Source organism: Fulmarus glacialis, unplaced genomic scaffold (genome assembly GCF_000690835.1).
Source record: "Fulmarus glacialis isolate BGI_N327 unplaced genomic scaffold, ASM69083v1 scaffold41877, whole genome shotgun sequence".
Taxonomy (NCBI): domain Eukaryota; kingdom Metazoa; phylum Chordata; class Aves; order Procellariiformes; family Procellariidae; genus Fulmarus; species Fulmarus glacialis.
Window position 1 is genome coordinate 19,245 of NW_009222081.1, and position 10,767 is coordinate 30,011.

At 36.4% G+C, this 10,767-nt stretch overlaps 1 protein-coding gene across 1 annotated transcript in view; it reads right to left on the reverse strand.

The window, feature by feature from the left end:
* Nucleotides 1–1,483: 1,483 nt before the first annotated feature.
* AVL9 (AVL9 homolog (S. cerevisiase)) overlaps nucleotides 1,484–10,767 on the reverse strand; it is a gene marked incomplete at its 5' end in the record, with an annotated part of 22,338 nt that continues 13,054 nt past the window's right edge. Inside the window, 6 exon segments of the mRNA XM_009581334.1 lie at nucleotides 1,484–2,077; nucleotides 2,940–3,028; nucleotides 5,014–5,067; nucleotides 6,026–6,143; nucleotides 7,537–7,756; nucleotides 8,398–8,532. Coding sequence (XP_009579629.1) covers nucleotides 1,983–2,077; nucleotides 2,940–3,028; nucleotides 5,014–5,067; nucleotides 6,026–6,143; nucleotides 7,537–7,756; nucleotides 8,398–8,532 — 711 coding nt within the window.

The window sequence follows — 10,767 nt, forward strand, 5'->3', positions numbered from 1 at the left end:
AGCCCTAGTCTTATTTCACCAGAGCTCTTCCTGCATATCAAGTATTACTTAGTCTTTGAAAAGATATAAATGTTTATTACAGAGTTGTGGAATAAACCAGAAAAGAGTATCAGTTTTAGGCAATACACAAACACACACAGAGACCAGGAGCAATAGTTGCAGTTCTACAGATACATTTTACTTGTATGTCAGAAGCAGTAGATTAGTAGAGCTTTAGGGGCCTTTTTTGCCCTTCTCAAATGAAACTACTCCAACTAGCTCTATGCTCTCAGGTTTTCCACAGCCATTCTATCTAGTTTGTCCTGGAAAAAAATTAATGAAGGCTTTAAACCACATCCTGTGTTTTCGATTTGCTGTTTGAAGCAATAAAACTGAAAACTAAGTTGTTGGACAGTAACTTTGTGAAACAAGTGTGGCTTTTCTATTAGCTTTTCAAATGCATCTAAAGAAATTAGAACTTCATTTCTTAAAACAAATTACATTCAAGCTTTCTTGTTATCTCTTGTACAGCTGCTATATTTTATTTGAGGAATAGAAGAAATAACCATGAATTGAAATCTTGGCCCCGGAAAAGAACATGGCAAAATGCTGACAGATACTGATGAGGCAATAAACTAAGAGCTTTTTACTACAGAAAGTTGGAACATTTGATAATGTAATGTAGAAAATGTTAACAGCTATCATGTGGGGATGTTAGAAGGCATATAGAGGCACACACATTGCAAGAACCAGGAAATAATCTCTCTCAGAATCAGAAAATACAGGAAGTGGAATACGCTTGCATACAGAAGACACCGCATGCATGTTACATATGAAATTCAGCATTATGCCACATCTTTTCATATAGCTACTATATTTCTTCACACAAGGATACGAACTGAGCCGTTTCAGTTGCTCCCTCAATTCTAGTGTTACTTTCCGTATGAAAAAAGTAGTTATCCAAACAGAACATTCCCTGAGTCGACACAGAAAATCGATATAGCTATTTTTGTTTGGAAGAGTCTTCATAACTTCACTGGCAAAAAAAAAAAAGCCACGCAGAGTTTGCTACTGTGCTAGTTTTAGGTGGTTTTAGAACTTTGTATTCATATGTATGTAACTACATTGACGGTGTAATTACATCCTAATATAGCAAGACTTCACAAAACTGCCTATGATCCAATCCCAATTTGGGAGAATTGTTTTGTAATACTTTTCCTGAGGAGATCTCTCCAACTGGAATCCCATTCACGTCCCAGGGTAAAAACACAGCCAAAATATACGCAAAGTTATGAAGGCCTACTGCATAACATCAAGAAAATACTGATTTCGCAACTCTCACACAGATTTGGGGACAGAAAGAGAGCTAGAGACAGATTAATGCAAAAAACTGTACATGGCTACAGAGGAGAAAGGAAAAAAACCCTTAAGTCAGCCACAGTCTTAGTCTACACCCTGACGATTTTAGTTTGCAGGTGAAAGCGAGAAGGTTCCACCTGGCATGAAACCCTTTAAGGGTTTCCACCGTATACTGTTTGCAGAGGTGCTCTCAAACCCAACATGAAAGAGAAATCAGTATTTATACTCCACTTATTTCTAACAAGAATTCACAAACATTTGGCTATTTGGATTGAAAAATATAACTAGTTTACATAAATATTTTCAACATCCAAGAAAATATACAAATCTAAAGTCAAACACGTTTGGCTTGCAACAAGCCATGTTTGCTAATGTCTTTATAAAGGCTCAGTTTTAAAGAAAAGTAGTCATTTTAAATACAACTAATATACTGCAAATGCCATCCCATTGTATGGAGACACTCACCATTCTTCTATAGTTCTAGTGAAACTGAATGATAACATTCCACATCTGCTTGCAAGCAACATATACTTGTTCTGGTCCTGGGTAGTTAATCTCCACTCCTATGTTTTGGAGCGGTCTTTTTACAGCTCAGAGAAAGCATTGCACCTGAAATATTCAGCAGCATTGTACAAAACCATCATTTAGTCCCCGAGGCTTTGGGTTGACTGCGTAAAAGTGGAAAACCACGATGACATAGCTGATTTTGCACTTGTGAAGGCTCCTCCAACTGATTGGCCTGCATTACAAAACAAAAGAAAGAAGGTCAATAGTGTAGTGTTATCATTACTAAGCTACTACAAAGATTAAAAAAAAAAAAAAAAAAAAAATCCCACAATCAGTTGTTCAATTTGGGATTTAAAATCCAAGTCCAGAGTCTATGTCAGAAAACATTCAAAGAACTTGAACATAGTAGCTCAGCAGAAATAGCCTATGTTGTCCTTTGCCCTGGAAGGCTTGCTAGACTTAGGGCTGAAAGGCGCTCCTTGCCAGAGTCTACAACTGCAAAAAGAGCAGGAAGACTCTAGTGGAACAGAAGAGGAAGCTAAACAATTTTTGGCAAAGCTACTGCAGAACAGCCATCAGATTCTTCAATGGGTGAACTCACATTATCACATGTTGCAAGATGACAATGTGATGTTGCCACTGTTGAAATGCAACAAGTGCTTTTCCAGAAAACTACAGACCATTGCAAAACTTGCAGAAACTGACACAAGGTCTTCCTCTGATTTCAACCAGCTCTGGATAGTTGCAGCCAAAATGATAGAAAAATGAGAATAGCTCAATGCAGAAGGTGATGTTGCGGTCTTAAGCATTTCCAGATTATATAAAAGGTTTTCCCTGGACAGCTCTCTTCCCATGTTCACCTCCAGCCCACACTGGGAAAGGAATTTACACTAATTTCTTTGGCCTAGCTGTTTCTCTTTCCACTATTATGCAATATACAGGGCCTCAATCAGCAGCTTTACCCCTGAAAATGTTGCTCTGTTTTGTATGTTATAAAGTACACTTGGATTAAAACTGAATGTAACTGAGATATAGGATGCTCCTTCAAAAAAGATACGGCTTAGATGCAAGCTGGTTTTAAATAAATTTCTTACCTACAGCTTTTCCGGTTTGTACAACATTTCGGCTAGTAGAAACCATCACATTTCCAATCTTCTTTCCACGTTCACTGTTTTGCACAGAGCTAAACGAGATATACTGAAGACTGTTAGTTGTCTGACTTCTTATTACTTCCAGGTGTAAATAAAATACTTAGTTAAAATACATATCAACACATATGCAATTTATATAGCATACATGTATATAGGCTTTTTATATGATCAAGCCCGTAATTCCTGCACGCATCTTATCCACACAGATCAGTTAGGCAAGCTTCTCAGAGGAAGAAAAGATGCTGTTAGCAAGACAGGAATCAAAACGCCCAATGGTTCATTCTTATACAACACACTTTATACCTTTCCTAAATGTTTACCAAAATGCATTTATATTCTAAATTACAAAGTCAGATTTGCAGTAGTTTTGAGAAGTTTTAGCCCTAATATATAAGCTTTAAACAAAACAGGAAGTTACTGATCAGTCATTATTCTTTTTTCTAAGTTTACTTTGTATCTTGCTCTAAGATTAAATTTTTGATCAAGTACAGTTTATACTCATGCTTTTATTAAAGAAATGCAAAAAGATGACAGACACTAGCATCATTTGGAAAGGAAAGTACAAAATTGCTTTTGTACTTTCTACTGCACAAGTGTGATCACTTGAAAATAATCTCATTTAGTTTTAAATTGTAACATTCAAGTTCACATTTCAGGCTTTGCAAACCCATTTATGTAAAACTTAACACAACATGACACATTCTTTCCCCACTTTCAAAATCTTTAGTGTAGATGCAAAAAGCAAAAAGAATAGAGTACACCAAGAACAAGTTTAGGCTCAGTTTGCAAAAGCAAGTCATTTTGATGAGTATCTGATAGCAAAGTCACATCTGGATAATAAAGGCACTGTTGTAAAAATATTTGTTATTAGAGACACACTAAGAACTACTGGTCCTTTTACATTGGTTTCAGGCTACTCAAAAGAGTTAGTGTCTCCCCTTTCAAACACAAAAATAAGGCAAGTAAAAGATTATAGACATCTCCACATCTTTCAAATTAAGTCTTTCTACAAAACCCATCAATTAATCGTAAGAGCTGCTATCAGCATGCACCTTATTGAAGGCAATTACCTTGAGATAAATCTTGATTCATTTGCATTCTCAATCACCATCATGGAAATTTAATCTGTCATTGGTCATCAAAAGCAACGAAAAGATTCAGCAGACTGAAGTCTGAACCTTTTTATTCCTCAAGCTATTCCGTTAGCATGTGTTTTAAGTCTACTCACAGTGCACTGAAAATAATGGTCTACAGTCAAGGCAGGTGCAGAATCAGCACCATGTACGTATTGCTGATTTACAGGCATCTTAAAGAACCAGTGTTTGATGTTGTAGGGTCAACATAGCTAAGTGAGAAAACAACCTATTTTGCTTGGTGCATTAGCAAGACAAGATAGTTAACTGCAACTCCAAGACTGAATTCTGGCTTCAGTTAGAGCTGAACAGCTATGGGAATAACAAGCACCACTGAGTTTTAGACTTGAATACTACAGGGAAGACCTGAGACCAACTCAAAGTTCAGTTGAGTTTGGTGCAATAAGAGATAATGTAAAGCTCATTTTAATCTTCTAAACTGAAGATACTGAACCATGTCTCAGTACATATGCAGTGAACTTCGAGAGTTTTAGAACAATGCTGTATTAAAAAACAGCTAATTTTAAAAAAGCTGTTTCCTCCTAATAATGAGACCTAAAGTCAACATACAGAAAAACACCGATAAAAGTTTTAACAGCTTTAGTTTACAATTCAAAAATAAGTACACATTATAATTGCAATGCAAAAAACAGGGCCGTAAAGTCCAACACAAAATAGTGCATTAGCACTGTTTTTCCCTATTTCAGGCAAACGTTCCATCTTTAGATGTGGTGATGTTTTGCAAGAGAACGTTCAGTATAGTTTCATTTACATGGCCAATTTAAATAATTATTTTGTTTAGTTCATCATAACAACAGTTATACAGTTATTAATATTTGACCACACTTTAAAAAAAAAAGCAAATCAAAGTACTATATACTTACTGTGACAATCTTAACTTAACATCTGATACAGAGTACTGTCCCTGGAATGGGTGGCTAGAAGAGGAGGAAAAACACGAGAAAACATTAAGTATTTATTTTTTCACAATGAATCCATACCACACAATTATTAGTTGTACTCCTCTCTGTGGCTTAAAAAAAAACCAAACATCTTTTGTAGATATACTACTATATCACTTTACAGAAGACTAAGTCCCAGTGACTATTCAACCTTAGATTCCTCATGAACTACCTGTAAGGTGCCTTCTATTTACAGATCAGGTATTAACGGTCTTTTCACACTAAGACAAAGGCACCTCATTCTAGCAACACATTTGTTCCTCCTAGAGCAAATAAAAAAGAAAAAAGATCCTTTAAGTAGACCACAAGAGCTTTGTAGGTCTAAAGAAAAACCTTCTTCAGACTACAGCAGCTGACAAAGCAAAAGGAAACAAAACTCCCTGTGCAGTACAGTATTAATCCATGCTAAACAAAACACATGCACAGCCAACAGCGTTACCAAGCCTGGCATCATCTAATCTTTGAGTGAAAATACACACAAAACAATCCAAAGTATAGAAGATGCAACAATAAAACAGCCAGCTCCCCTCTATCCCCATCAATGACAACCCTGGACACAGCTATTCCCTGGACACCTGGAAGCAATTAATAAAAAGCAGAACCATCTGAGGACAATTCCTGAGGAATGACAAACTTTCTATAGCTGGGGACAGCCGACAATCAACTTGAACAAGTTTCACTTCTCCTGGCTCTGGATATATTTTTCATCATAAAGCTATAGCCCAGAATTAGAGTAAGGTATTGAAGAACAGAAATATTCGGCTTCTGTACTTACAGAATAGGGCCCCAAAGTTTCACCCTCAGGGCTTTATAGCGGGAACAAGGGGAACGCTGTAGTTCTACAGAACGGTGTGTCTGACTACACATACTAGGAGCTTTCCATGTTAAATGCTTAAAAAAAAAAAAAAAAATTAAAATAAAAATGGTTTCTTACCTAGAATTTACCTCCGCAAGAGCTGGATGCTTGTTGCTATTCCATACTCTGTAGTTGTGGGTATTTTTCCAGGCTGCTACGAATGCTGTTCCAAAGTCTGACAAAGTCTTTTCATTGTCTGATAAATTAAAATAAAGATGAGAATTTGCAGCAATTCATTAGAGATGTAATACAAGACAAATTACTTTTTTTCTTGTAAAGAAAAATCAAAATTTTCCAGGCTCTTATCAAATCAAAGACAATTAAAACTCTAGTACTAAGAACTGGGCACTTTAAAATGAAAAAAATAAAACATTTTTGAAGTGTCCCAAATACACAAAGCCAGGAGGGTTAAAAAAAAAAAAGAAAAAAAGCTTAAAAAAACCCTTTTCTTATTTTTAATTAATTTATAAAGTTCTAAGTAAAGAGCTGAACTGGAAAAAAAAAGTCATCTAAACATAGGCCTCTTGACTTATTCTCTAGGCAAAGTCAGGAAAGGGGAGAGAATGGCCACGTAGCAACTAAGAACAAAAACATCACTTGCATTGGTCTTGGTCACTGGGCTTTGCTGTACTATGTTATTACTCATTCAAATTTAGCAAAGTCCAAATCCACTCCAAAACTGCAGGATGAACTACTGTGGAACAAACTTATAACAACATCATCCCCTTTAAAAGACAGAAGAGTATAGGAAATAATTTTAGAGCCAGCCAGTGAAGCAGTATGAATTTCCAGAAAACTCTGACATTTCATTATCAACCAGGTAATCATAAAATGTTAATGTTGTCAGATAAAGAACTTAGCATCTTCCAGACTTTAAAATCAAGTTCTCAATCCCATGTTATCTCACAAATACCACAGAACACGATCTGAATACAGAATAATCATGATGAGAATGAAGTTGACGGGGTCAGTGCTGGGCAAACTAAATATTTTCCACAAATAAACCAGTGATTTTTTTAGTTACATTCATGCACAAAAGCCTGGAACATAGAGAATTCCCTCTGAGTTAAGACAAAAAATGTTGAGCTCCAGAAAACAGAAGCTTACAAAGCCTCTAAATGACACTTTTCACTTATGGGAGTCCCTACTTAAGACCATGGCAGGAAGGGAAAAGAGATGGAACAGCCTAGTAAAACTTCCTGAAGACAGCCACTTAATTTCATGTCTCCTTGTATCCAATTAGTTCCCCAAAATTAACTTCAGGTTGCAATAGGGTTTGTAAGACATCCAAGTTTGTAAAAGTCTCATCATATATGGGGTTTCAGGTACTTCTACTTATGAGGAAAGCTTAATTAAATCAAGGAGAAGGAGACAGTCAAAGAAGAAAGTGCCTGCAAGGCTGTGAAGTAAGAATTAATAATAAGCTTGTCAAGGAATAACAACGATGGCCAAGGACAACCGAAAAAGCAGCCTAAAATGAAACGTTAGGCAGAGGGATATCCAATGATAGGCCACACATTTAACGCAACAGAGCAAATGCCTATTACACCCACCCTCATCTCAGGCCCTAGACAAGGTATCTGTTCTACCTGGTTGCAGCACAGCAGCAAGCAGTGCATGAAGATAAGCACTGAACTGAGCCCTGATCCACTCATCTCCTCCTTCCCATCCAGTGCCATCAAGGAAAACATCATCTCTGTTCTCAGTTACATGCTTCACCAAGTAATCTGCAAATCTTAGGTCAGCAGTTGTTGGGTTCAGGATCTTACGGAGTTCTGGATCGTGGATTTGTACGTGAGCATCTTCTATCTGTTTGAAATAATTCCAAGGGCAAACGTTTATCTAAATAAAACTGCTTATATATACTACTATACATTGCTACTTAAATCTAAACCTACAGTCCCCCAAAATATCAAGAACAAACAAATGGCCAAATAATTAACGAATTAACTGTTCTCAGAAAGTCAGATACTGCTCAGATACTGCTCTGATACAACCAGAATCTGATCACCTTCCTGGCACATAGTAAAAGCTGCTTATTTGACAGGATTTGTCAGGGGAAGTTTCGTGCTCACATGTATTTTCCTTTGATTATCACTTCAATTTATTAAGTTGGTTACCTTACTGCAAAGTTATGAAAAAAGCCCATGACATTAAAAGTAAAATTACACCAGCCGCAAAACAAAAATCTAAGAAGTGCCCTGCAAATTCAAATATTGGATATAAGAATATACAGAAAAACAGTATTAGTTTTGCACAGCTTATCTAATCCTATTGTAACAAATGATACAAATTTAATAAACTTCTGCATTTAAGAATTTATTTCATAGGAAAGCAATTCAAAATTTGGGCATGAATGTGAAACTTAAAAGCTATACCTAAAATGCAACTTCTGCTTTCCCCCCCACCCCTCTCTCTAGTTCAAGAAGTTCAAATGCAAAGATTCATACTTCCACAATTGCATCACTCAGATGTTTCTGCTGTCGGAACAGGATATTGGTGGCTCCTGCAACAAAGCCGCGGACTGCTACATCTGACAGGAGATGATGCTGCTGCAGTGCCATGTATGGCAAACAAAGGTACCCCTAAAGTAACAGACATATTTAGAGGATTAACATAAGGCCAAAAAAAAAAAGTCTATATTCAGAGTTTTTCCTAATAAAAGCCAGCACATTCCACCAGAACAAACCTTGGTTTTTACAATTTCAGCTACAATTCTCTATTGTTTTGCTTCATTATATCTGCAAAGCAAAGCAACCAGATTCCACATGAATTAAATTTTTCAAGAGGTTGTGTTGCCGTTCAGTCTCAGGACTGAAACTGAAATAAAATGCAAAGGACAGGAATCAAATGTGTTTATAAGGCAACAGAATAAGCAGTATAAAACAATAGTGAGGTCTCAGGTCAGTTCAGAGACAACAAGTCAATGGAGATAAAGATTCATCTCTCCACTTGTATACCATGGTATCTTCTGGTAGTCCTGAGACACATAATGCAGGAAAGCTACAGACTGCTATCCACATTTTGTAGGTGGAGATTTCCAGGCTCTAGAGATAACAATCAATTTCTGATAAGCACATGCATGCCCGCTTTAAGAAAGAGCATGATAGAAAGCAATATATTGTGCTCGTTAGCCACTCCATACTTGGAAGTTAATCTAGTATCCTGCATTCCAATTAAAAAAAAACCAAAACCCAAACATTTTGAAAAAAGGCTCTCAGGTAAGCAAGTCATGGAGAGATCGTTGAGAAGCAGCTGTAGGTATTGTAATTTTCTTTTTAAATATAGGATCAGCATATCTCTGAAGTCCAGTACTGAAGTGTGATTCCAGCTGTTCAATTCAATAAAGCACAAAGTAATTTATTCACTAGTAGAAACCCAGAAGGGCTAACAGCGTACTGGACAGAAACAAAGAGCACATGCACTTTATCACACAGTACATGGTAATTGGAAACATATGGAAGAAAGGAGCACAACTATTCCCTTTTGTTATATTAGACACAGGGATGGCTTTCCAGATGACAAGCATCAGTTGAAAACAAACAGCCTGTGTCAAAGGAACAACAGTGCTTTGAGAGGAATCACCAACCTAAAATGGAAAATTTTCAAAAAATATGGCTTAAGAAGCTGGCAAAGGAAGGTTTAATTACTGTATACTCAAGTAGCAAAGTCTTGGAAATCTTTCACCACATAAAGTATCAAGTGTCAGTTCCCAAATTCACATTTGTCTGTAAGTGTATCAACTTCTATTTCCCTGAATGTTTTCCATTCTTTTTAAAAGAGTGCAAATGAAATGAGTATTAGATCTTACAGAACTGGTACTAAAAGAAACAAGTATCACAACCTGTTTTTCCTTATGCTCTGGTCTACTTGGATAATGTATTATGCCATCTGGCAAAATCTCCTCCCATTAAAATTTGTCAGATTTATTAGTCTTTCCATGGCATGGCATAAAACAACCCTGAGATGAGAGCTCTAAAAGAGATTTAAACTTTTCAGTAAGTGGTTAAACTATAACTTCGAATCACATTTCTCTGATAACTTAAGAGATGTAAAGCCTTTTCTGCTTTAATTACATTGGATGAACTCAAATGACAAGTGCCTTTGTGGAACAGAAGGTAAACATGTAGAAACTGTCAGCTTCCTTAAAATTGTTTACTGTTCCATTTTATGATTTTAGTAGCAAACTAAGTTTGCAGTTGTAGGCCCCCTTATCAATTATTTTCTTCTTGCTTTCAATCTAGTATTTTCAATAGAACTAGACTAAATACAATTTACAAGCTATTCTTTTCATTAGACAGACCATAAGGACAAATACCAGACTGCAGATCTTTGTTGAAAAAGCATTTCTAACAGTGATGTGAGGCAATACAGGGCAATGACATTTGAGCTGCTCACTTGGCCCACATAGTGCACCATTTCCAATGAAAGTTACTGTGAGAAGCTCAAACACAATCATCAAATACAATCTTCTGCAAGGAAATGCAAATAAACACCTCCAAAGGAAGAAACACCACTTTGAACCTCATCAGCTTGAGGAAATAAATCTGAATCTTCTACTTTCTGGGCAAATGTTAATCTAAAAGGTTATTACATTAAAAACAAAACAAAACAAATGTATTATATCACTTCTTTTACTGACAAAAGTACCTTTAAAAGGGACGTGTTTTCTCTGTTTTTTATGGAAACCAGCCCTAGTAAATGTATTGCTTGTTATCTGACAATGCCCATCAGAGTCCTTAGAGAGTCTCTGGAACACTTGGAGTTCAGTTAGGCATCAGTGCAAGCTTAAAATTCAGCAGCCAGCACCATGCACAGGG